This window comes from Globicephala melas, chromosome 20, assembly GCF_963455315.2.
Source record: "Globicephala melas chromosome 20, mGloMel1.2, whole genome shotgun sequence".
Taxonomy (NCBI): Eukaryota; Metazoa; Chordata; class Mammalia; order Artiodactyla; family Delphinidae; genus Globicephala; species Globicephala melas.
The window spans coordinates 34,154,749-34,181,266 of record NC_083333.1 but is presented as its reverse complement, the minus strand read 5'-3'; the positions used below and the strand labels follow the sequence as shown (position 1 = coordinate 34,181,266).

General features: G+C 38.9%; 1 protein-coding gene across 1 annotated transcript; it reads left to right on the top strand.

Annotated features, from left to right (window-relative positions):
* The first annotated feature begins 1,289 nt into the window (after positions 1-1,289).
* On the top strand, positions 1,290-26,518 carry PSMD12 (proteasome 26S subunit, non-ATPase 12). Its single transcript, XM_030843412.2, has 11 exons — positions 1,290-1,487; positions 10,312-10,371; positions 10,460-10,588; positions 14,431-14,538; positions 16,100-16,204; positions 20,100-20,249; positions 20,337-20,471; positions 21,501-21,613; positions 22,619-22,793; positions 24,622-24,699; positions 25,687-26,518. Exons 1-11 carry the CDS (start codon positions 1,380-1,382, stop codon positions 25,894-25,896), a joined length of 1,371 nt encoding a protein of 456 aa, XP_030699272.1. The 5' UTR covers positions 1,290-1,379; the 3' UTR covers positions 25,897-26,518.

Genomic DNA, 26,518 nt, shown 5'->3' with positions numbered 1-26,518 from the left:
AATTTTCTAAGACTTCTTCTATGTGAAAAACAATGGAAAATTATACTTCAATATAGTCAGAACTTTACCAAGAAGTTGTACACCATATTGGAAAAATCATGCCACCCTTATGCTTGAGGAACCAAAAGAACACACCTGTGGCAGCTGTAATGTTTGCATTTATAGTTATTGTATTGTATATGTGTACAAGCAAATGGCTACTTCTTTGTATTTCTACTGTAGACATGTTTTAGCCTTTATATTTTGAAATATATTATTATTTTGCTATTTTGCAATGTTTCTCCTTTACAGCTAGGATGTTTTCTTGTTTCGTGTTTGTTTTTTAGTTATGTGTGTAGATGGGTTATATTATCCATGATTTTCATTCCAGAATAGTTTGTTTGTTTTTTAATTTTTTTGTCCAAGCCATGCAGCATGTGGAATATTAGTTCCCAGACCAGGGATTGAACCCACACACCCTGCATGGGAAGCAGAGTCTTAACCACTGGACGGCCAGGGAAGTCCCCAGAACAGTTTTTTTTTTTTAAAAAAAGGTCTATTCAGCATATATAAAGGGAGGTTGGTGCTGATTAAACTGAGAATCACTAACATAACAGTAGACCGCTCCAAGATTTCCCATTTGCTTCCCAGGCTACTGTTGACACTTGGACCACACCACACACAGCCTCATTCTCACGTTCAAGGATCTTAAGCTTTTTTTAAAAAAAGGGACCCAGATGGTGTGGATGATAATAAAGAAAACTTGTATGGTCCCTAACTGGAAAATCGGCTCGGATATACGTGATCTCTTTTGATGCTCATAAGAGTTTGGAAAGGGAAAGCAAATAAAACTTCTAAAGATTCTTCTTAGCAACATAATATTTACCTATTATACTACTCAGCCACTGCCATACCTTCTCTTATTAACTTTAAGAGATCCCACAGATTATGCCAAGATTCTCAACCAGATGAAACCTGAGAACTCTTTTCTTCGGCGTTTATTTCAGCCTGCTCCTATAGACAGGAGAAAACCGAGATCTAAGAAAAGTTAAGCGACTTGCCCACGGCTCTGAGAAATCATAATATTTCAAAGCAGAGGTGTAAGAATATGTATCATAGCCTATTCGATTACACTAGCTTTTCTCACCGCAAACTGTAGATGAGAAGTCTGTCAGCAAAGACAAAACCGGACGTAGGGTGCACGAGCGAGCCTCGCGCCCCAGCTCCGCCCCCAGGGCTGTCCGCGGCGCTGCCTGCCTGGCGGCCAGCGCAAGGGGCCTCGTGGGGTCCTTCGCGCGGGCCGCCGACGCACTGCCTGAGGGGGTGCGCCGGCAGCTTCCGGTGTGGGTGACTAGTGGTGCCGAATTAGGGGGACATCAACGGACGCTCAGGTAGGGACCATGGCGGACGGCGACTTGGAGCGGGCAGATGGGCGCATCGTCAAGATGGAGGTGGACTACAGCGCCACGGTGGATCAGCGATTGCCGGAGTGCGAGAAGCTGGCCAAGGTGAGGGGAGGCCGGCTGGGTGTTGGCGGGAGCCAGGGGCTGAGTCACGGCGCCGAGCTTGCTTAGGCCTCAGGGGGCCTGCGGGCTGGAGCGCGCATCCCGCTGTTGCCTGCCCGGCCCGAGCTAGGCCTGCAGAAGTAGGAGATCCCAGGTCGGCCTGACCAGGGAGACCCCGCAGCCGGAGTACGCTAGTGCATACAGCTTCCCAGAACCTCCCCAGGACAGATGGTCACTTCATTCCCTTAGGAGTTGGGGCTCCATTAGTACTTTTTACCTTTTCTTGGATACTGTTTCACGTTTACTTGAATAGTTTCTCAGGGATTAAGGCCGCGTCAGCATTCACGCTAGATCAGAGAGTTTAGTTCTCTTGCTCTTGTCGAATCAGTTTCTCTGGTTAAGTTGCGTACGCATCGTGGCGATGTGCTTGGCCTTTGGCCAGAAGAAGGGACAGGAAAGGGATAGGGACGAAGGTGATTAACACAGGACCCCTGTCCCTAAGGAGTCCGTGTACACAACAAAGTACACAAGTTACGCGTGGTAGTGAGTGCCATACAAGTATGAAAGTCTTACTGGAACACAGAAGGAAGCCGTTCGTTTTTACTGGTCGGTTAAGGGAGGGTTTTACAGAGAAGCTGACGTTTGTATCAGGTCTTGCAGAGTAAGATTGGGCTGGGGAGGAGTCATCCCTGGGAGCGGGAACTGCACGAGTAAAGACAAACAGGCACAGAAGTACAAAGTAACATAATTAATGGAGGTCGTTAACAGTAGTTTAGCCCAGCTGCATATCTTCCATGAAATAGAAATTTTACTTGATCTGAACATTTATCATGCAACATGGGATGCTGTGTGTCAGGCAACTTTGTGTATCATTTTACATGTAAAGGAACCAAGGCTTAGAGTTGTCTGTCCATCCTAACATTAGCAATAGGTAGAACCAGGGATTTAAACCTAGGTGCCTGACTAGGGTTTGGATAGTTGTTGCATCACCTTCATCAGGGAACGTTGTTAAGGGTTGTGCTCAGGCCTCTTTAAATTCCTTGATCAATCCAGCCACAAACATGTATTGCTATTCATCTGGGATGCATTCACTAATAGGGTTGTTTTTGTCTCTTAAGGAGCTTACTACCTAAGTACATTAAAACATACTAAATTCAGGGGCAGGAGGAGTGTCAAGTAATACTTCACATTTAATTCTCAGAAGGAACCCTTTCAATGCTTCCCTTTTTTTCCAAAAAAGAATTTAGTGGGGCTTTACAAAAGACAAGGTTAGGGAAAGATGATGAAGTTGATACACTTGTATTTCTTAGGTTCAGTACCCTAAGTGGAGGGTAGCCATCAATTCATCTCTGAGCTTTCTAGCTGCTACTATAAAGAAACATCACCAGTTACATAAAAGAAACATCACCAGTTACATAGAGGTTGGAAAACTCAAACACCTCCAGCGCAGGGCAGATAAACAATCTCTGACATTTATTGAGTGCTTTCTGCAGTGCCAGGCACTCATGTATTAACTCATTAGATCCTCACCTTAGCCCTGTGAGGTAGGTATTATTATCATTCTTATTTTATGATAGGAAAACAGTCTAAGAGAAGTTGAGTCACATGCTCCAAAGTCATACAGCTAGTAAAGTGGTGGAGCCAGGATGCAAACCCAGGCATACTGATTCTAGAGCTTCTGCTCTCACCAAGTGTCCTGCCCAGTGAGCAAAGTGTAATGAAACCTGAACTTCTGAGCACCTGCTCAAGGAAAGAGAGTAGGAACTCTGCACCTTAGGTTAATCTTTGCCAATTGCGAATGAAGGCCACACTTTATGAACTCCTCTAATTTGAGGGAGAGACCAGGAATATGGATTTTTATATGAATTGCCTTTATATTTAGAAACTGGACACTAATCTGTTTTAAAGCACTGTTTGAGCCAATACCATGTAGATCAGACAAAACATATGTACAGGTCAAAGTCAGCCCCAAACCACCTCTTTGGAATTAATAGATTGATAGTTGCCATAAGGAAGAAACTAATTGCTTTAAAGGAGTACAGTTGTTCCAAGAACTGAGACTAGGGTGAAAAAAAATCTTCCCCTTACCAATTTCTTCTGATAGCCTACTGTGTGTAAGACCCAGTCAGTGCTAGACTTTATGGGGGTATAAAATTAGTGGACAGAGCTCTTGCTTTCAAATAGCTTATAGGCCAGTAAGAAAAAAATATTTCGCTGCTACAATTGTTCTAGCAGTCAATGTATGGCATTTATTTAGAACATCGCTGTTACGTTCAAGACAGTTGAGAAGATTTGCAAACTCAAATGCCAAATGATTTTTTGGGTGTCAAGTGGGTGATGGAAATGTTTGAAGCAGGGAATGTTGGGGCCTGTTAAACTATGTAAAATTAAAGCCATTTGATTTTTCTTTTTTTTAATTTATTTATTTAATTTATTTATTTTTGGCTGCGTTGGGTCTTCGTTGCTGCGCATGGGCTTTTCTCTAGTTGTGGCGAGCGGGGGCTACTCTTCCTTGCGGTGCGCAGGCTTCTCATTGCCGTGGCTTCTCTTGTTGTGGAGCACGGGCTCTAGGTGCGCGGACTTCAGTAGTTGTGGCTTGCGGGCCCTAGAGCACAGGCTCAGTAGTTGTGGCGCACGGGCTTAGTTGCTTCACGGCATGTGGGATCTTCCTGGACCAGGGCTCGAACCCGTGTCCCCTGCATTGGCAGGCAGATTCTTAACCACTGCGCCACCAGGGAAGCCCTGATTTTTCTCTTAAGCCACTGTGCCTGTCGAACAAAACAAGGTGTAGATATGGATTGTCTTTGTGGGGAGGCGGGGCAGGGGGAAGAGGGCTGGGGCATGGGAAGGTAGAAGGATTTTTTAATACAGACCCACAGTTTTCAACTTCTGGATTAGATAGCTGTCTTAGGGTTTTTTAGGGTATGTTTCCCTGTTTTGCTTTCTATCCCTCATTTTATATTATTTTATAGCCATTCTGCCAATCATAAAAATATATTTAAAGCATTGCATTTCTACATTGGAATGCATGGAACACTTTAGCATACATTCTTTAGTTTTTTATTTTGAGCCCATCAATAAAACTGAAGGAAGTTTTGTTACCTTCACTTTGCTTGTGAGAAAACTAAGGTTCAGGCAGCTTCAGTAGTTATCCAAGGTCTATAGAAGAATCAGATCAAGCTGAGGTCTCCTGGCAATAGGTATAGTGTTCTTTTTGCTACATCCCATGGCTTCTTTAAGAGACTATCACTTCTGTGCTTACTTTCCTTAAGACATTTTTTATTTTTAATGTGAAAGACATTCGAAGATAAAAATTATATGTATAGAGAATTAATAAGAATGTATCAGGTGAGAATACAACATATAGCAGAAGCCTTCAAAAGTCAGACCGAAGTCTAACCCCACGTGGTATACTTGCCAAATCTAGGCCATTTGAATCTCCTACAGTTGTGACCTAGTACAGTTCTATCTATCTATCTATTTATTTATTTATTTATGCATGCATGCATGCTGCTCCTGGTCTTAGTTGCAGCATGCGGGATCTTTTCATTGCAGCATGCGAACTTCTTAGTTGTGGCGTGCAATCGGGATCTAGTTCCCCTACCAGGGATCAAACCTGGGCCTCCCACATTGGGAGCGCAGAGCCCTACCCACTGGACCACCAGGGAAGTCCCTGACCTAGTACAATTCTGTTTCTGTGTCCTAACACTCACCTAGCAAATAACAACAGTGACTAATAATGTTAGCCATCATTGCCTTAATCCTAACACCAACTCTATGCAGCAGGAACTATAGATATTATTATGCCCATATCACTGAAGAGAAAATTGAGGGTCAGAGAGGGTAAGTGTCTTTCTTAAAGTAACACAGTGGTAGATCTGGAATTTAGACTCAAGCATTCTGGCTGCAGAGCCTGTTTTTAACCATTACATTCTACTGCCTCTGTGATTGGTATTTGAGGACCCTGTATCAGATTGGTGAGATAATAAAAGTGATACTAGTTCTAGATAATAGTTGTTATTTCACCCTGGCATTAGGGAGTTAAAAATTAATCTAATGAGGGCCTTTTCTGAACTGTAAAGATGTAGTATTTAACAGTTCTAATGCACAGAAGGTTCCCCTCCAACCCCTACCCCCACCGCCTGCTTTTGGATTACCGTGTATATTTGGCATATGGTTATTTAGGGACTACTTGCATTCCTTTTTTTTTTTTTTTTTTTTTTGCGGTACGCGGGCCTCACTGTTGTGGCCTCTCCCGTTGCGGAGCACAGGCTCCGGACGTGCAGACTCAGTGGCCATGGCTCACAGGCCCAGCCGCTCCGCAGCACGTGGGATCTTCCCAGACCGGGGCACGAACCCGTGTCCCCTGCATCGGCAGGCGGACTCTCAACCACTGCACCACCAGGGAAGCCCTACTTGCATTCTTAAATCGAATATATCCTTCGTTTCTCCCTTCTCTTTTTTTTTTTTAAATTTATTTCATTTATTTATCTTTGGCTGCGTTTGGTCTTCATTGCTGCACGTGGGCTCTCTCTAGTTGTGGCGAGTGGGGGCTACTCTTTGTTGCGGTGCGCGGCCTTCTCATTGTGGTGGCTTCTCTTGTTGCAGAACATGGGCTCTAGGCGCGCGGGCTTCAGTAGTTGTGGCGCACGGGCTTAATTGCCCCGCGGCATGTGGGATCTTCCTGGACCAGGGCTCGAACCCGTGTTCCCTGCATTGGCAGGAGGATTCTTAACCACTGCGCCACAGGGAAGTCCCTCTCCCTCCTCTTAATGTCTTTTCATTTCATTTGGTCACCTGCAACCTCTTCTCATGGTTAACACTAAAAATAAAGAGGAGGTGAAATGTAAAACAGTTTACTGATTGTTAGTAGCTTGGACAAAAGACCCCTTCAAGAAATAGGTCATTTAAAAGTATTGGATTGGCATTACATTTCAACTGTTTGTGGTTAACTTTTTATGGGCCTTTTCTTACTTGTTGAGGTTGTTTAAGAAATCATTAAAAGATTGGATCATTTAGGAGTTAAAGGACACAAACATACAGAATATACAGATACCCAACATGTATTGATATTGAATAAACTCCTTAGTCAGTTACCTCATTGACAAGGATTTCCCCCCCCCCCCCCCCCCCCCCCCCCCCGGTACACAGGCCTCTCACTGTTGTGGCGTCTCCCGTTGCGGAGCACAGGCTCCGGATGCGCAGGCTCAGCGGCCATGGCTCACGGGCCCAGCCGCTCTGCGGCATGTGGGATCCTCCTGGACCGGGGCACGAACCCATGTCCCCTGCATTGGCAGGCGGACTCTCAACCACTGCGCCACCAGGGAAGCCCCGACAAGGATTATTTTAATGAGAAAAAGGAGTCACAAAAGTCACATGTTCTAACAACTTGGTTTTGATAGCTCTGACCACCTTGTTCCTCTGAATTGAAAGGCAGCATTGAGGAGGTAGAATTTCAAGGAAGATATGTGAATAGATAGGAAAGGAACGAGGAAGATGTTTAGCCATGAGCTTGTACATGGAAGATTGGGTGGAAAAGTGGGATGATTAGAGAATTGGGAGTTGTATTTAATGAAATTGATGGTAACGTTTTTCAGATAGCACTGAATTGTCAGCCATATAATTTGTCACATCCTACTTACTGTAACAGTAAGAATCAGGAATTGTAAGCCAAGATCAAGTGAATAGTTCAGGTCAATGTCAATCCATTGAACACATACTGTGTGCAGGTTGGTGTAAGGGAAACAATCAAACAATGTCCAGCCCTAAAGAACTTATAGACCACTTAGGAGGCAAGACATGCACATTAATAACTGTGGTACAAGGTATAAAGGTATAAAGATACTGGTACACAGTATCTACAAAACACCATTATATGCTTGGGCAGGTGCAGAGCACTGAACTACAGTGATGAACAGTATAGACATGGCCCCAGCTCTTACAGAGTACATTCTAGTGAGATTAGAAAGACAGTGAACATTAAAATGGAAAAGAGTTTGGGGTTGTCGACTGAAAAAAAATACACAACCTAAAAGTGGAGAATTATGTCTTATTTGGGGCATTACTGAGAACTATAGCCCAAAAAGGCAGCCACTCAGATAGCTCTGAGGGACTGTTCCAAAGAGGTGATGGAGGAGCCAGAATACATAGGAGTTTTGGCTGAAAAAAAACAAACATGTAGTTGAACATCAAAAGATTACTGCTAATCACAAAAACAGACATCTCAAGTTAATGATTTTAGTGTTTTTCTCTGTAGGGGAAGATGCAGGAGCCTGGGCTTACTGAAATCATTTCTTTGACATGCATCGTAACTATCTAGGACCAGTATCCTGTTTTACAGCCGCAACGTCCTTTGTTTACTGAAATGGCAGGTGACATTCTTTGTCCACAGGGTCATTGCAAAGCAGAAAGTCAGTGGGCTGGAGTGTTAAAGGAGGTGCTGAGTGACTACTGACTTTAGAGAGCATTTTCCAAGAACGCCTTTCTGAGAAGGTGATGGTGACATTTAATGTTTTGTTGATACTGGTAGACCCCAGCTCTAGAGTGGTATGTGATTCCTTCATTGGAGGGTGCAATTCTTTAAAATGCATATTTCTGAATTAAAATACCATACAGTAAACTACATGCTGTTGATCACAATCATGTGACTAATAGTAATTACAAAAGTGACAAGAGGGGACCATCAGTAAACAGTATTTTGCATTTTAGCAATTTTTGCACTATATTTTGTTGCCAAGTAGTAACCATTTCCCTATGGAAATTACAGTTGACCTTTGAACAACACAGGTTTTGATTCTTTGATTTTTATGATTTATTAACCTTTAACTTTGGAGAATTTATAGATTTGTTCTTTGTTCTTCTGCTCTGATGGACATTTAGCCAACATTTATTGTACACGTAAACCTATACAGCTTTCAGAACTGGTGCTCCCCTTTGCATGGGAAACATTGTTAAAATGTTAGTAATTGTATGTTTTAGATTTAATTAAAATAAATTCAAACAATGCCTATACAGTGCATTTTCTGTGCTGCCTAGAAAATTCATAGCTTAAAAGTTATCTTGGAAAATATGGGAACAGTATTTTGAAAAGTCTAAACATTATTTGTGCCCTTAATTCAAAAGCTGTTTAGTTTCTCTCATCAGTAAAAGAGTAGTACTCATGTACCATCTATGAATGTCATTAAAATAAAAATAAATTTCCTTTAGGGTTAGAAAAGCAATTTATAAATGAAACCCTCCTCATCACTTCCAATTCATTCAATGTTAGTAATATCAATATCTTAAATTAATGCAATCTTTGTGCTGTGGGGTGGTTTTGTTTTTATCAAAATGTGTGGTTCCTAATATGGCTTATTTTAGTCCTGGTGTATTATCATCTAGGTTTATATTATTTGACTTTTGTTATTCCCATTTCTTAATGTATGCCCCAGGGAGAATGTTTTGTTTTTACGTACGAGATGGAGATTATTGTCAATTGATGACTTGGTATAGCATGCGTGGGTAATCTCAGGTAGGCTTTGTTTTCTTTAAGCACAATTATAATTTATTTCTAAAGTCATTGAAAAATTAAACCAGGGTTTCCTATCTTTTTACCACCAAATATCCTTTTTATTTCTCCTCAGAACTTCATGTTTTAAAATACTTTTGGTGAATTTATAAAGAAATCATTATTTTCCCATTTTTATTCTTCAAAGACACGGGTGACAGCCAGTTAAGAGTCTCTTCAGAACAAGATAAACAGGTGTTCCCACACTGAGGTGATGAATTAGAATCCAAAACAAAGACTTGATGTTTTTCTTGAGTGTTAAATCATTGTTGTTCTAGAGTCAGTTTCTCCTAGGCATTTTGAAATGTTAAAAATAGCTTGTGGCGCTTCCCTGGTGGAGCAGTGGTTGAGAGTCTGCCTGCCAATGCAGGGGACACGGGTTCATGCCCCGGTCCGGGAAGATCCCACATGCCGCGGAGTGGCTGGGCCTGTGAGCCATGGCCATTGAGCCTGCATGTCCGGAGCTCCGTACCGGGACAGGCCACAACAGTGAGAGGCCCGCGTACCGCAAAAAAACAAAACAAAACAAAACAAAAAAACCTTGTGGTATTTGTTTTTCTCTTTCTGACTTACTTCACTCTGTATGACAGACTCTAGGTTCACACACATCACTACAAATAACTCAACTTCATTTCCTTTTATGGCTGAGTAATATTCCATTGTATATATGTGCCACATCTTTACCCATTCATCTGTTGATGGACACTTAGGTTGGGTCCATGTCCTGCCTATTGTAAATAGTGCTGCAATGAACATTGTGGGTACATGTCTCTTTTTGAATTATGGTTTTCTCAGGGTATATGCCCAGTAGTGGGTTAGAGCATTGACATATATACACTACTGAATGTAAAATAGCTAATGGGAAGCAGCAACATAGCACAGGGAGATCAGCTCAGTGCTTTGCGATGACGTAGAGGGGTGGGATAGGGAGGGTGGGAGGGATGCTCAAGAGGGAGGGGATATGGGGATAAATGTATGCATATGGCTGATTCACTTTGTTGTACAACAGAAACTAACACAGCATTGTGAAGCAATTATACTCCAATAAAGATCTATTAAAAAAAAAAAGTAGCTTGTGGGCCCCAAGTTGGGAACCACTGACTTCTGGAATCCTCTGGAGAAGCAGGCAGTATCATGAAAAGGAGAAAAAGACAACAGTAGTCTCTTTCCTCTAAAATAGGCTATTGATTTTGTCTTTCTGTGTCAGAAACATCTCATGTTAGACTGTTATTTGGTTTTGTGTTGTTGGTGTTTTCATTGTTCATTTACCTTTTGTTTTAGGAAGGAAGACTTCAAGAAGTCATTGAAACCCTTCTCTCTTTGGAAAAACAGACCCGAACTGTGAGTAGATTATAATGAAAACCTCAATTGCCATTAATTTCATTTGACACTGTTTCCATTAACTTTCAATATATTTTCATTCTTACAGGCTTCTGATATGGTGTCTACATCCCGTATCTTAGTTGCAGTAGTGAAGATGTGCTATGAGGCTAAAGAATGGGATTTACTTAATGAAAATATTATGCTTTTGTCAAAAAGACGGAGTCAGTTAAAACAAGTGAGTTCATGATTGATCAAAAACAAATACATTCAAATTTAAATAAGGACTTTCAGAAAAAAAAACCTTTCTATGAATCTGTTTTAAATCTACTGTTAAATCAACATCACAACATTTAGAGAGTTTTAAAAAATTCTATCCATATTCTCATGACAACTGCTTTTATTTTTGTCTTCTAATCTTTATATATTTGCATATTTTTACAAAATTGTTCTGAGAGTGTTGATGCAGCTTCTATTTCCATGTCGCTCCTTCATATTTATTATTTTAAATGGTTGTGTTATAATCTGTCAAGTCGATAATCCGTAATTTACTTAATCATGCCTTTATTAAACACTTAATATTTAACTTTTTTTTTTTTGGCTGCGTTGGGTCTTAGTTGCTGCGCGTGGGCTTTCTATAGTTGTGGTGAGCGGGGGCTACTCTCTCTTATTGATTGATTGATTGATTGATTGCTGCCTTGGGTCTTCGTTGCCGCCCGTGGGCTTTCTAGTGCGGTGACTTCTCTTGTTGCGGAGCAGAGGCTATAGGCGCACGGGCTTCAGTAGTTGTGGCACGTGGGCTCAGTAGTTGTGGTGCACGGGCTTAGTTGCTCCACGGCATGTTGGATCTTCCCGGACCAGGGATCGAACCCATGTCCCCTGCATTGACAGGCAGATTCTCAACCACTGAGCCACCAGGGAAGCCCCTATTTAACTTATTTTTGAGGCCATTTTCAGACATCATTTTGTTAAAAATTTCAGACTACTCATTTTGTTTAAAGATTATATATGTTCTCTTTTGGTGTTTTTGTGAAGCTGGATTTTCTTTACTGCTTTCCGGTTCTGCTTGAGATGTATTTAAATGATCCTCTTTAGAAATAGACTCCACTTTTTACATTTATATTTCATCTTTAAAATGCTGTTCCGAGTAGCTTATGGGTTTTTATTTTTTGCTTTCAAATGGTAAAGGTAATGACATTGTAAAACAAGGTAGTAGTAGAACCAAAAAATAGAAGTACAGGGTTCTTGTCCAAAGCCCTTATTTTATTAATTAGTCTGCTGTGAGAGTGAGCTTGATATTAGAGTGGGTTAAATTATTTTTTGCAAAAAGCAAAGTTACTGTGATTGGTTTTTTTCCTTTTTCTTAGATAAGTTTACATGCATATAAAATTCACTGTTAAGAATTAACATAGATTTAATTGAGGCTCTCTAGTACATGTGGATGTGAAATTCATTTAAATATGATTTTTGCTGCTCATTTCTGTGGTTTGAGAGACTAACATGGATAAACCATCATCCTCCTCTGATTTTCTAAGAGACTTGCTTTCTATGGGACAGTTTTGAAAGGGCTACTTAATTAGAAGTCTTGGGGCAACCTGGGTTAAAATAAACAAAAATATGTGTTTTATATAGTATTAATATAAAGTTCAAAGCACATATCCTAAAATACAGATTTAATTTCATAGAGTCATAACATTTTAGAACTAGTCGAGGGACTGTTTACTCTGTTACTTTTCTAATAGAGAAACTGAATTTTATATGTAAGCCTTTTGGAATGTGAAGAAATGTGTAAGTAACCTATAGCTTAGTACAGAACATAAATCGCAAGTAATCATAGCAATCTTTAACATGTCCCAAGATTGATTTTTAAATTTTTTAAAAATTACTTGCATACATGGCAACATATAGTAAGTGACATTAGAATAGTAAAAATGCTAAGATGTATGAAAAGAGGAAGAAAAAGGTTTTAATTAAGTTTATTAGGGAAGGCTTCTTGGGGAAAGAGTTGGAGTCAGTGTTACAGCTGGCTAGTGACATCCCCAGAACTGGAACCAGAGCTGCTCTTTGTGCCTTAATATGTTATGTCTTCACAGCTGGAAAGTACTTAGGGACTCCAAATATCTCTTTCCTTTTCTCATAATTATGTTTTACCTCAAACTTTTCATTTTTGCTTTATCAGGGTTAGAAATTAGTAATCTTCTTAAAATAACCTTTTCTAGATTGCTTAAGATTAACGTTTTCTAACTCACTATCACTTCAGTGCAGAGGGTCAGCATCACGCCAACTGTAACTTCACTAATGACTTCCCTACAGTTTTTTCAGGGAGCAGCAGGATGTTCACTTATCATTAGAATATTGATTTGTTTCCTTTTCTTTTCCCCATCTGGTTTCTGTTAATGTATTTTTTGCACAGCTTTTAGAATGATCAAGTTGTATGCCCTTCTAGAAATCATTATTATAATTAGTTTTAGAGGGATCATCTGTTTTGTGAGAGACTAGGTGTTCCAGAGCTTTGCACTTACTGAAGGAGTTATATTTTACAATAAAACCTTCGCCTTCTGGGACTCCTGGGAGTCTCTAAACAGCTAATTTTCAGATAATTAAGTCTGATCTGAGCTATGTGAACATTAAATGTTTTTCAAGGAAATCTTTGCAAGATATACCATGGGATTTATTTTTAAAGCTTTACTGAGATATAATTGACAGCAAGATATTCTGTTTACTTTTCTGCTATCTTAAAATATGCTTAATGTAATTTAACATTTTCCTGATGACAGAGTCCTAATTATTATTATCAATGATTATGATATGCTGTTTAGAATCTAGATTAGGGGTTGGTGAACTATGGGCCAAGGACCAAATCCTACCTGCCACCTTTGTAAATAAAATTTTGGGGGGACAGAGCCACACCCATTTGTCATGTATGGCATATCTGTGGAGTTACAAAGGCAGAGCCGGATAGTTGCCACAGGTCTTCCCTAGTGGCGCAGTGGTTAAGAATCCACCTGCCAATGCAGGGGACACGGGTTCAAGCCCTGGTCTGGGAAGATCCCACATGCCACGGAGCAACTAAGCCCGTGCGTCACAACTACTGAGCCTGCACTCTAGAGCCCGTGAGCCACAAGTAGGGAAGCCCACGCATCTAGAGCCCATGCTCTGCAACAAGAGAAGCCACCGCAATGAGAAGCCCGTGCACCGCAATGAGAAGCCCACACACCACAATGAAGAGCAGCCCCCGCTCGCAGCAATTAGAGAAAGTCTGCGTGCAGCAACAAAGACCCAAAGCAGACAAAAATAAATAAATAAATTTATTTATAAAATAAAAATGAGTAGTTGCCACAGAGGATCCTATGGCTCACAAACTCTAAAATACTTACTGTGTAAATATTTATAAACATATATAGAAAAGGTCAGCTGACCCCTGACCTAGATCATAGACTGTTAGTGCTGGAAGAAATGTAGTACAAGCTGCTTGTGCTACCTGTCAGGGAACTGTGGGCAAGAGATGCTGAGCTTTTCAGTGTCGCATTTTATTGAGGTGGGCATGGCTGGCTGTGGCTCCTGCTCCCCGCCCAGATGGTGGAACTGTCTTACCTTCTGCTTCTGCCACCGACTCTTTTTTATGGCTTCACCACTGTCACAGCCACTGTTAAACTCTGCTTTTCTCTCCCCCCACCTTTCCCTGCCCTTAATCTGTTGCCACTTCTTCCATACTTTCCTTCTTGACTGTAAAAAAGCTAGCCAGCCAGCCTTCTAACAGACATTGCCAGACATGCCTCTTCCACCTTTCCTGTTGTGTAATCAGCTCACCCACCAGTTGTAGTGGAGAGGGGTAAGGTCTTTACACCTGAGGTTTTCCTAACCTTTACTGCTTTGTCACTGAGTATTCAGTACTTCTTAGCTAAGGGTTGCAGGGGTGGGGCTGGGGGAATTGATTTCTTATATTTTTTTTAATCGGCAATTCAGTATCTAGAGTTGCTTGGGAAGACCAGATTTGACCACAGCACTTCCATCAATAAAATAGTTCCTTTTCCTGTATGAGGAATGAATTTAACTTATGAATGGTTTTTATTATTTTAGGCTGTTGCAAAAATGGTTCAACAGTGCTGTACTTACGTTGAGGAAATCACAGACCTTCCAATCAAACTTCGATTAATTGATACTCTACGAATGGTTACAGAAGGAAAGGTAAGTTTTCTATTAGCAGAACTCACAGTAAGTACTCAGAGATACTTATGTGTTTAAACATTTTATATAGGTACATATGTATGTGTTTATAAGATGGAATACACAGAATGTCGTCATCTTAATTTAACCCATATCTTTGTAAATACATCTCCTTCTAGTGTCTTCCCATATGCCAGTGAATATACTGAAATAGTGACAGTCTTAGTATATCCAGATTTTTCTAGAAATTAGTGATCTTATCCCAAATTTACATTTGGTAATAATTAAACATAAGGTTATTTCTTCACGTGGCCTAGACCTGCTCAAGAAGTCTATGTTTGGGATAGCTAAGGTTTCTTAGAGCGTTTACAGTGTGAGGTTAGCTTTCAAACTTTGACTGTCTTGCCAGAAACGATCTGTATTTCTTTTGATGCCTGTGCCCCATCCCCACCCCCAATCTAGTGTTTCTCTAAACACGGCAAGTATGAAATGGTGGCTATGGTAGATACGTTTCTTTCTAGGTAGATTTTTGTGGTTTGAAGACAAAAACTTCGTTTATATATAACTTATTGCCTCTTTTGATAGTTTAGTTCATTAAACGTTTATTGAGCACCTACCTGTGTTGTGCGAGGTCCAAAATGGGCAGGACGCTATTTTTAACCTCAAAAGAGATCAATCATGGAAATAGTTACTGTGCTGGTCATGACAGTAGCAATGTGCTTGCTGTTCCCTGCAGCACAGAGGTAGGGGTTGACTGGCTGAGGACCCCAGGAAAGCCTCAGAGAGTTTATGGTGGCTCAGCTGGCTTTTTAAGAATGAATAGAAATTCTACTGGGCCAGAGCATAGGGAGAAGGGCATTTAAGACATAGGGGAAATTATATGCAGAGATATCAGAGTGAGAAACACTTAGTACATTTAGGAAAGTGTAAGCAGTTTGTTATCATTGGAGATTAAGGATTTGGGACTGGAGTGGGGAAAAGGGGTTGCTGCAGAGCAAAGGCTAAATGGGTCAGCAAGCCCAAGCATGAAAATTAGTTCCCTAGACTTTGTTAGGCTATAGTTATATTTTTAATGTTTAATTTGTTGGAAATTATAAATCTACTAGCATTACAAATGGCTACAAAAATGCTAGTAACTTTAACTTAGCAAGATGAGATGTCTTTAGAGAAAGTAGCCTTGCATTTAAAGAGAAATCAGAATGAGAGTATTGGTTGAATTATAGATAATAGACTGCATACGCTCTTTGCAAAGTGTTATTTTTCAAATAATCAGTTCTTTTAAAGGCACTTTCTGTGCCGTTTATTTAGTTTTTGGTCCTGTTAGTTGTTAAGCACAGTGATTTCATACTGAAGTTCTCAAAGCAAAGTGCAAAATATGGATAACATTTTATAGAGATATTTTCTTTAAAAATTATGTGATTGTGAAATGTAAAATGTCACACAATGCTGTTGGTATGTGGAGGATAAAGTGCATGACAGCTGCAAGAGAAATACCTTGTTTGAATAATAGTTCAGTTCTACCTTTTCAATTTTAACACGTTTCTGTAGGAATTTAGATAATATAAACCTCTTGTATTTGTAGATTTATGTTGAAATTGAGCGTGCTCGGCTGACTAAAACATTAGCAACTATAAAAGAGCAAAACGGTGACGTCAAAGAGGCAGCTTCCATTTTACAAGAGTTACAGGTAAGGTGCTGCATTTTAGAGTATGTAAAATTTTACATTCAGTCAGCAGTATTTTGGGAATTTCCTGGCAGTCCAGTGGTTAGGTCTTGTCGCTTTCACTGCCGAAGGCTCAGGTTCAGTCCCTGGTTGGGGAACTAAGATCCCACAAGCCGTGTGGCGCAGCAAAGAAAAAAAAAACAGTCAGCAATATTTTCTTGTAATTGCTTATTTTGGCACCTTATCACTTTCTTCTGAACCACCAGGATTAAGAGTGAGTACTGTAGAGTGTGAGGTTGTTTAAGTAGCTGGAAGTTGTGTAATTATGGTCCCAACCAAATTTAACTGCTAAAAACGTTTTGAAGAAAAGTAGGTTCAACAAATTAGTCTTAACTTTGTGCCCTTATTTGAACATTTTAATTCTCTTTAGAATTTAAATAAAACCAGTAATTCACGTTCATTTACTTATGCCTTAGGAATTTACTGTTCATTGTTGGCTTCATTCTTAATGAATATTTGATTGGTGGTCAACTTCTAGTCTATATTGGTTTAACAAAGAAAAACTCCTTCATAGTTTGCTGTGTTTCAGGACAGTTTTTAAGAGAGGCCTTAAAATGAGATAGCAGAGTGCTAAGAAATCTGAGAAAAGCCATTTCTCCTATCAGAAAAATGTACGTAAACTATGCTCAAAATTTTTTTTTAAATAAATTTATTTATTTATTTATTTTTGGCTGCGTTGGGTCTTCATTGCTGCGCGGGCTTTCTCTAGTTGTGGTGAGCCGGGGTTACTCTTCGTTGTGGTGTGCTGGCTTCTCCTTGTGGTGGCTTCTTTTGTTGCGGAGCACGGGCTCTAGGCGCGCAGGCTTCAGTATTTGTGGCACGTGGGCTCACTAGTTGTGGCTCACAGGCTCTAGAGCGCAGGCTCAGTAGTTGTGGCTCGTGGGCTTAGTTGCTGTACGTCATGTGGGATCTTCCCGGACCAGGGCTTGAACCTGTGTCCCCTGCGTTGGCAGACGGATTCTTAACCACTGTGCCACCAGGAAAGCCCTATGCTCAAATTTTTGCTTATAATTTTAGTTCATCAAAGGCTCCCCATTAAGTTAAATCGATTATTTTAACTTTTCAATTATGTACCTTATCCATTTTAGATAAAGGAAAGGAAAAAAATAATACTGGAAGGAACTTGTATGGCATGCATTGTGTTTGTTGTCATTTTTTAAAACATATTCTCTATATACTTGATCTCATTTAATGTTCACATGCAACACTGTTTTTATCCCCACTTTTCAGCCAAGGAAATTGTGACTCAAAGGAGTTAAGTAACTTGTTGGATTACCACTAGTTCTGTTTGGCTTCAGGCTCCCCACCCCGCCAAACACACACCTTTTTTTTTTTCTTTTCAATTAAAAGACTTTTTAAAAAAAATATTTTTAGGTTCACAGCAAATTGAGTGGGAAGTACTACCCACTGCTGCCACAACACACAACCTCCCCTACTATCAGCATCCCGAACCAGCGTGGTGCGTTAGTTACAGTCAGTGAGCCTGCACTGACACATCGTTATCACCCAAAGTACAGTTTTACATTAGGGTTCACTCGCGGTGTTGTACACTCTACGGATTTTGACAAACATATAATGACGTGTCTCCAGCACTGTAGTATCATAAAGAATAGTTTCACTGCTTATGAAAACCCTTTGGGCTCTGCCTATTTATCCCGTCTTCTCCCTAACCCTTGGCAACCACTGATCTTTTTATTTGCTCCACAGTTTTGCCTCCCAACTCTATTTGCCAACCAGGAGGACTATATGCCTCATGATTCAACATCCCCTGTGAAGTATTCTTGCCAAAAAATTAATCTCAGTTATATAACGCCTCTAGGTTTAACTGCCAGTTTTTAAGGTATACCAGGGACAGAGGAGCCTGTTAAATGATACCACAGGGACGCAGTCTGCAAACTTCAGACTCTAGAAAACTATAGGATGATTGACTTGATTTCTTCAATGAATAAATGGCAAGGAAAAAAGAGACATAAGAAACATAGCTACAAATTGCAGAATATGAACCTTATTTGGATTCTGAGTTGATTAAAAAAATAAATGAGACTATTGAGGAGTGAGTAGATATTTCGTGATATAAAGAACTTTTAGGTATGATATTTTTTCAGTTTATCTTTTAGAGATACATATTGAAATATTTATAATATCTTGTCTGAGATTTGCTTCAAAGTAATTGACACATGGAGAGTGAGTGAACATGTCAAAATGAAACATTGATGGTTCATTGTGTGTGTTTTTATTTTCCTTAAGAAATTACAAAGGAGAATTAGTGTACATAGAGTGCTTAGCACAGTGCCTGGCACGCAATATGTTGACTAACTATTAAAAAAAATAACGAAGGACAAGACAGTGAAATAAAAACATTTCAGACCAAATTGTAGTAATAATAGCCTTACTTCATTCTACTTTGTAAAAGTGTCATTCTAGATGTTATAAATCATTTATAACATATGTATGCCAAATATTATATTAGAAACTTTTTCATAGTGTTTGATATAATTGATTCTCTGTTATATTTGTGGGTATCTACTGTAACTCTACATTCTGCACCCATGAAGGGTCATATCAGCCTTGTCATCTGAATTTTCAAAAGACCTGTGCCTCTTTTTTGTATAACGGTTTCAACTATTATATAGTTAGCATTGCAACTGATATCTTTTTTCATTTTTAGAATTGTCATTTCCTTATTAGCCATTAGGAAAATGCAAATTAAAACCATGATGAGATACTACTACATGCCTATTAGAATACCTAAAATTTTTTTAAAATACTGACAATACCAAGAGCTGGCAGGGATGCAAAGCAGCTGGAACTCTCATAGATTGCTGATCGGTATGCAAAATGGTGCAGCCACTCTGGAAAACAGGTTGGCAGTTTCTTATAAAGTTAAACATACGCTTACTGTATAACCCAGCAATCCCATCCCTGGGTACCCAAGAGACAGGAAAATTTATGTTCACACAAAACTTGTCCACTAATGTTCAGAGTAGCTTTATTTGTGATAGGCAAAAGATTGAATCAACCCAGTTGTTCTTCAGCAGGTGAATGGATAAACTGGGGTTCATCCATGCATGGAATACTACTTAGCCATAAAAAGGAACGAACTGTTTGATTTATACAACAACTTGAATGAATCTTATTCAAAGCATTATGCTGAGTAAACACAGTCTCAAAAGGTTGCATGTTATATTTGACATTCTTGAAAAGACAGTTCTGGGGGACTTCCCCAGTGGTCCAGTGGTTAAGAATTCACCTTCCAATGCAGGGGATGTGGGTTTGACCCCTGGTCGGGGAACTAAGATCCCACATGCTGTGGGGCAACTAAGCCTGTGTGCTGCAACTACAGAGCCCACACACTCTGGAGCCTGTGCGTCACAACCAGAGAGAAGCCCGCGTGCCGCAATGGAAGGTCCAGCGTGCTGCAACTAAGACCCGATGCAGCCAAAAATGAATGAATGAATGAATGAATAATAATAAAGAAAACACAGTTCTGTGGTATTAGAGGACAGATCATTGGTTTTCAGGGGTTATGAGTGTGACTGTAAAGGGGGCATGTGAGGGAGTTATGCGGGTGATGGAACTGTTCTGTGTCTTGATTGTGATGGTGGTTGCAGAAATCTGTGCATGTGTTACAATTCGTAGAACTTTACACCAAAAGAAAAATATCCGTTTTACTATATAATAATTTTTTTAAATTGTAATTTCCCGGAGGAAACTAGCTTTTTATATCACCATCAACACTCAATATGCGTGAAGGTTCATATTATTTATCAAGTGTGAATTTTTAATGTCTATTTAATTTTGTTGCAATTTAAAAATATTACTAAAGATTATAATCTTGGTTGGGGGCTTACTCTGCTAGGTAGAAACGTATGGGTCAATGGAAAAGAAAGAGCGAGTGGAGTTTATTTTGGAGCAAATGCGGCTCTGCCTAGCTGTGAAGGATTACATTCGTACACAAATCATCAGCAAGAAAATTAACACCAAATTTTTCCAGGAAGAAAATACAGAGGTAAGCCTATCTCTTACTATAAGTTTACTTTGAAAATGTTGGGGGGAAACCCTGTAAACCCCGATTTATTTTGTCAACTTTTTTCAGAAATTAAAGTTGAAATACTATAACTTAATGATTCAGCTGGATCAACATGAAGGATCTTATTTGTCTATTTGTAAGCACTACAGAGCAATCTATGATACTCCCTGTATACAGGCAGAAAGTGAAAAGTGGCAACAGGTAAGAATATAGTCTTAAACTTGACATTGATACTTATTAGGAAGAATTTGCATTTTTTGAAATAATTTTAACTTCAATAATTACACGCAATTGTGTGGTACTGCTTTCTGTTCAGTCTGTTGATAGTTCACTTTATCCTTACTGATTCAGATGAATTATTTATGGCCTTTGAAGAAATGTAGGCTTACTATTTAAGACATGTACAGCAGGTTACTGTGTCTAACAAAGGTCACAGATAAAGACCTAGCATTACTTTGGAAAATTATTTTGCAAAGTTTGTGAATAGATTATATGTGGATTCCACATTTTTGCTGCTAACTTGTTATAAGAACCTTTTTTTATACATTTATTTAAAAAAAAGTTTGGGGAGGAATAAATTAGGAGTATGGGATTAACAGATACATACCACTATGTATTATATAAAATAAACAGCAAGGAGTTACCCTATAGCACAGGGAACTATAGTCAATATCTTGTAATAACCTGTAATGGAAAGGAATCTGAAAAGAATATATATATATATATATATGTATGTATATATATATATATATATATGTATATATATATATAAGAAACTGAGTCACTTTGCTGTACACCTGAAGCTAACACTAAGTAAATCAACTATACTTCAGTTTTAAAAAAAAAGCCAACCCAGGTAGTAATTCAAATTAGCAAAGATTCAGGAATTCCCTGGTGGTCCAGTGGTTAGAACTTCGTTTTTTCACTGCCGAGGGTGCAGGTTCGATCCCTGGTCGGGGAACTAAGATTTCCACAAGCCGTGCAGCACAGCCAGAAAGGAAAAAAAATTTTTTTTTTTTTCGCTGCATTTGTTTTATAATAGTTTTATGAAAAGTCAACATTAAAGAAAAGCACTATGAAGAGCAATCTGATAAGGTTTTTCCCCTGACTTTTGAATACAGTATTAAAAATGAGTATATACAATTATGCCATGAATTTTCACTTTCTGCCAAAGTTTCCATTTTGTTTCTAGTCTTGTATGTAAACTGTTGCATTGTACAACCTTTTTAGGCCCTGAAAAGTGTTGTCCTTTATGTTATCTTGGCTCCTTTTGACAATGAACAGTCAGATTTGGTTCACCGAATAAGTGGTGACAAGAAGTTAGAAGAAATTCCTAAATACAAGTAAGTACTTTTATAATTAGTATAGTATGTCTCAGTAGAAGCACCGTTTTGAAAGAAAATTGGTTAACCTAAGTATATACTTCTTAATTGGTTACTGATAGATTGTATTAGAGAATAAAACTAGAGAAAATAAAGTGTTTTTTTAGGACTACATTTGAAATTAATGCAGTGAGGTTATAACACTCCATTCTAAGCCACTTATCAAGTAGAAGTCTTATTTCAAACTCACTTTTGTTTAATTAATCATCTGATAAATTTTATCATTTGTAAATGTTTGGGACTTTGTGATTTTCAGAAGTAGATGCTTCTGAAAATCCATTATATACAACATGGGCTTCGCTGGTGGCACAGTGGTTAAGAATCCATCTGCCAGTGCAGGGGACACAGTTTCGAGCCCTGGTCCGGGAAGATCCCACATGACACAGAGCAACTAAGCCCATGTGCCACAACTACTGAGCCTGTGCTCTAGAGCCTGCGAGCCACAGCTCCTGAGCCCGCGTGTCACAACTACTGAAGCCCACGCACCTAAAGCCTGTGCTCCACAACAAAAGAAGCCACCGCAATGAGAAGCCCGCACACCGCAACAAAGAGTAGCCCCCGCTCGCCACAACTAGAGAAAGCCCGCGCGCGCAGCGAAGACTCAATGCAGCCATAAATAAATAAATAAATAAATAATAAAACAGGCATAGGCTTTATCATAAGCCCATTGTGCTTTTTTTTTAAGCTATTTTTCTTTTATCTGTTTCATTAGTAAGTTTACAGTCAATTAGTCCAGAGATTGGCAAATACAATAGAGGAGATAGCAAAATGATAAGTAGGGGAATGTGCTTTTCACAATTACTGTGGAAAAAAATGGTAGTAAAGTTGGTAAAATAAGTAATAACTTGTATCTTGTTCTACAAACAAAACTGTAAAAATCCTCTTTGTTGATATTTTAAAATTTGCTATTAGATGCAACTTAATTTTTACAGATTTGGAATATATTAAGTTTTATTTAATTTACAGGGATCTTTTAAAGCTTTTTACCACAATGGAGTTGATGCGTTGGTCCACACTTGTTGAAGACTATGGAATGGAATTAAGAAAAGGTTCTCTGGAGAGTCCTGCAACTGATGTTTTTGGTTATACAGAGGAAGGTGAAAAAAGGTGGAAAGACTTGAAAAACAGAGTTGTTGAACATGTAAGGATCTGGCATGATGGAGATGACAATTTAGAAGTAAACTTTGGCAAATTTGAGCATAAACTTTTATTCCTCAAATGTTTCTTTTGGATGTTATGTCTTTAATTCTTCACTTTAGGATTTTTTTTTCTATGCCCAATGTAGTAGTGATGTAAATTTGTTGTTCAGATGTTTATTGTCTTATTTCCCAAAGCATATCAGAATTTATCTTACCCCTCTTGTCTTTTTTTCCCCACCTCTTTTTAGCTTTTCAGAAAAGATAACTGTGTTAGCATGCTGCATTTTGAGAGGACCTCTCAAGAATCCAAAGTTTTATAGCATATAAATCAGAAGGAATTTCTTAAGAATGTGAGGGATGGGTGGGGGTGGAGGGAGTGTTTTCTTTCTGGTACTCGCTGGGTAGTTTTGGAAATGGGTAGCATGTCTTAAACCTGACCTTTGATCTTCTTGGTGTCACTACAAATTGAATTATGTCAACATTCATTCATTAACAAACATTTATTGTGAGCCTTCTATATGCCACACACTGTACAAAGTGCTGGGACACATGGGAGAATAAGACATGGTCCCTACCTTCAAAATGCTTAAAAATTAATCACAGTGGAAGATGCATTTATAAATTATGTATTATGGTACAAGTATACATGTACTAGAGGGGAGCACAAGGAGAGAGTTGATTGGTTCCACCATGAAGAATGGTCAGGCTGGATACATAGGAATCGATGTGGGAGGTAAGATTTGTGAGAAGAGTATGTAGTCAGCAGGCAGACAAGGGAGGGCAGTCCTGGTAGGCAGATGGGATGGTCTGCGCTGGGGCATGGAGGCAGCAAACCAGCAGGGGAACTTGAGGACCTCCAAGGAAAGGGCTCAGTGAGAAAGGAAGTTGGAGGTACGGAAAAGGGCTGGGTCGTAACAAAGCTGAGAGGATAATGACCAGGCTTGTATTTTATAAAGATTCCTCTGGGAGGAAGTGTGAAGAGTGGATTTGGAGAGAGAAAAGACTGGAGATGAGACTAGCTAAGTGGCTTTATGGGCTTGAATTAAGGCAGTAGCCAAGGTATTGAGGAGGAGTGGGTGGAATGGAATTAACTGTTTTAAAGAAGAAAAGTAATAGAATTTGGTCATTGGTTAAATTTAAAGGATGAAGGAAAAGCGGGGAGTCTTGAGTGATTCTGTGCTTTCTGAGAGGTTGGAGTTGCCCTCAGCCCTGATTAGAGATGGGAGGAGGTGCAGCTTCTTCAGAGATGAGCTCATTTTTCTCCCCACCATCCCCCTTTTTCCTTGTGAGTGCTGCTGCTTTGTTAATAACATTAACATTAAGAAGAACAAAGGGGCGGCTCTCTAACTTTAGCACCACTTCCAGTGAAAATTAAGAGTTTAATTTTGAGTTATCTTTACATAGTTATAATGATGATAAGGTAGCATTTTGAGATGATTTTGATCTTTTAAAAATTTTAGCCTTTTAAACATTTGTGTCATAATTAGAAAAACTTAACTTTAGATTCTTGCATTTAGCAAACATATTTTAGTACGGTTACAACTTTTAACAACTAATTTAGTTAAGCCTATATTTTGACTATATATATTTTAGAAGAGTTGTAGAGTGTACTCAGAATAACTAAAAATAACTGCAGAAGCCAAAATATCTAAATATTTAGTTTCGTTATTGACATTTAGAACCAGCTTCATTCCAGTGGTGGACTATAGCAAAATAAAAGCTCTGAGCATTTGACATTTTAACTAAACCTATTTGGATATGAAAACAAATGGGTTGGGCTTTTGGCCTTACTGACAGCTGTGTCCTCTGTGCCCTATATTCTCTCCTCAGAATATTAGAATAATGGCCAAGTATTACACGAGGATAACGATGAAGAGGATGGCACAACTTCTGGATCTGTCTGTTGATGTAAGTAGTAAACGTTGTTTGTAACCGTTCATTTTGAAAATCAACTGACTTGTAAAAATTGAGCAAGAAAATCAATTTTGTTTTATTACTTAATTTTAAGTTTAGGTGATAGAAAGTTTCCCCAAGCTATCTTGAATACCAAAGAGTAGCCTAAATAACAAGTTTATAGCTACATTAATATTATTTATACTAGTTAAAATCTTCACTTAAATATGGTAGTTTTACAGTGATTAATTTGAAGATAAAGTATATATTTCTGTAATAAATATGTCTAGGTTCCCAAAAGTGAACTGCAGAAATAAAACATATGAGGGAGACGTGACTGCAGTTCACCTGAAAAGGACCCAGGACATGTTAGAGGGATATCATCTTCAGGTCTGGTTTTCATGTTGGTAAAATGTACAATAACAAAGAGATAGGAGTTAAGCAAAGTGTATAGTGATGGTCTGAAAAACCATTTCTGTCACCAGAAGGAGTCTGACAGTTTAGCTGAAAAGGAGGAATTGTGGAATGTTGGGGTTAGAGGGCTTGATCCTCGGTTAGTTCATTAACTCTTCTCGTTTCTGGACGAGGGTGCCTGGGTCCTTAGAAGTAAAGTGCCTTCTCTTTGGCTACAGAGTTGGCAAGTGGCAGAGCATATATTCTAACCCACCATTTCTAACTGAAACTAACTGTATAATACTGCCTTTTAGGGGGAAACGTAGAAGGTAGACCAAATTGCTGGTGGCAACAGGTTCTTGGGCAGTACCCACAGCATTAAGTTTGCCGGGAGGTTCAAACTGAATGCTGACTTTGAGTGTACTCATTCTAATCATTCCCTAGACTCTTAGTAAAATAAGTACATCATTGCAGGAAATCAGCAGTTTCTAACTATTAATGAATTTTAGCATATTCTTGAGTGAAGAGTGTAGAGAATGCTTTCCTTAAATTTTGTTTATTGATAATTAAAATTATCTTGTCTTAATCCAGTTTGTCTCTCTCTTGCAGGAGTCAGAGGCTTTTCTCTCGAATCTAGTAGTTAACAAGACCATCTTTGCTAAAGTAGACAGGTTGGCAGGAATTATCAACTTCCAGAGACCCAAGGATCCAAATAATTTATTAAATGACTGGTCTCAGAAACTGAACTCATTGATGTCTCTAGTTAACAAAACCACACACCTCATAGCCAAAGAGGAGATGATACATAATCTACAATAAGCGTCTCCATGCCCTTAGTGCTTTTAGAAAAGAGTTAAAATTGGAAGTCATTAAAAAAGAAAAAGACTTTTATGGGGTATATGTTGGGTTTTTTTTTTTTTTTTTCTATTCTCAGCTCTTTTGTCTAAAATTTAAAAGCTAGTGAACATATTTGAGGCCCCTTTTGATCTTCAGTTCCTCGATTTCATTGTTAACTTTGCATGTGCAGTTGGTGCAAAAATATATAATACATTTCTATTGTCTGAGTACTCAAAAAATTGTCATAACTTACCTAAATACGTTATTCTATCATTTGAAACCTTTTTAGCTACTATTTGTTTTCATTCAGCTAACAACCATAACTATAATAATAAAAGCAGTATATGCACGTTTACCTTCCATGGTTACCTGTGTTTCTAAACATTTTGTGGGATAGTGATTTAAGTGTTTTTTAAATAAAATTAATTTTGTTATAAAGCTATTGATTATTTAGTAGAATTTAAAAAGCAGCATAGAACCTATAAGAACATTTGGGATAAAGTTGTGACTTGTGAAGAATTTGTATTTTAGTATTGTGGTAGAAAGTCTCTAGATTGAGTGTGTACAGAGCTATCTGGTAGGCTATAGACTTTTTTTTTTTTTT

What these genes read in the sequence shown, in the direction of transcription:
- PSMD12 (XM_030843412.2), top strand. Translation starts at nt 1,380, where the DNA reads ATGGCGGACGGCGACTTGGAGCGGGCAGATGGGCGCATCGTCAAGATG. An exon ending in AAAGTGAAAAGTGGCAACAG is followed by an intron (nt 20,472 to 21,500) that starts GTAAGAATATAG and finishes CAACCTTTTTAG; the next exon opens with GCCCTGAAAAGTGTTGTCCT. An exon ending in TTCTGGATCTGTCTGTTGAT is followed by an intron (nt 24,700 to 25,686) that starts GTAAGTAGTAAA and finishes TCTCTCTTGCAG; the next exon opens with GAGTCAGAGGCTTTTCTCTC.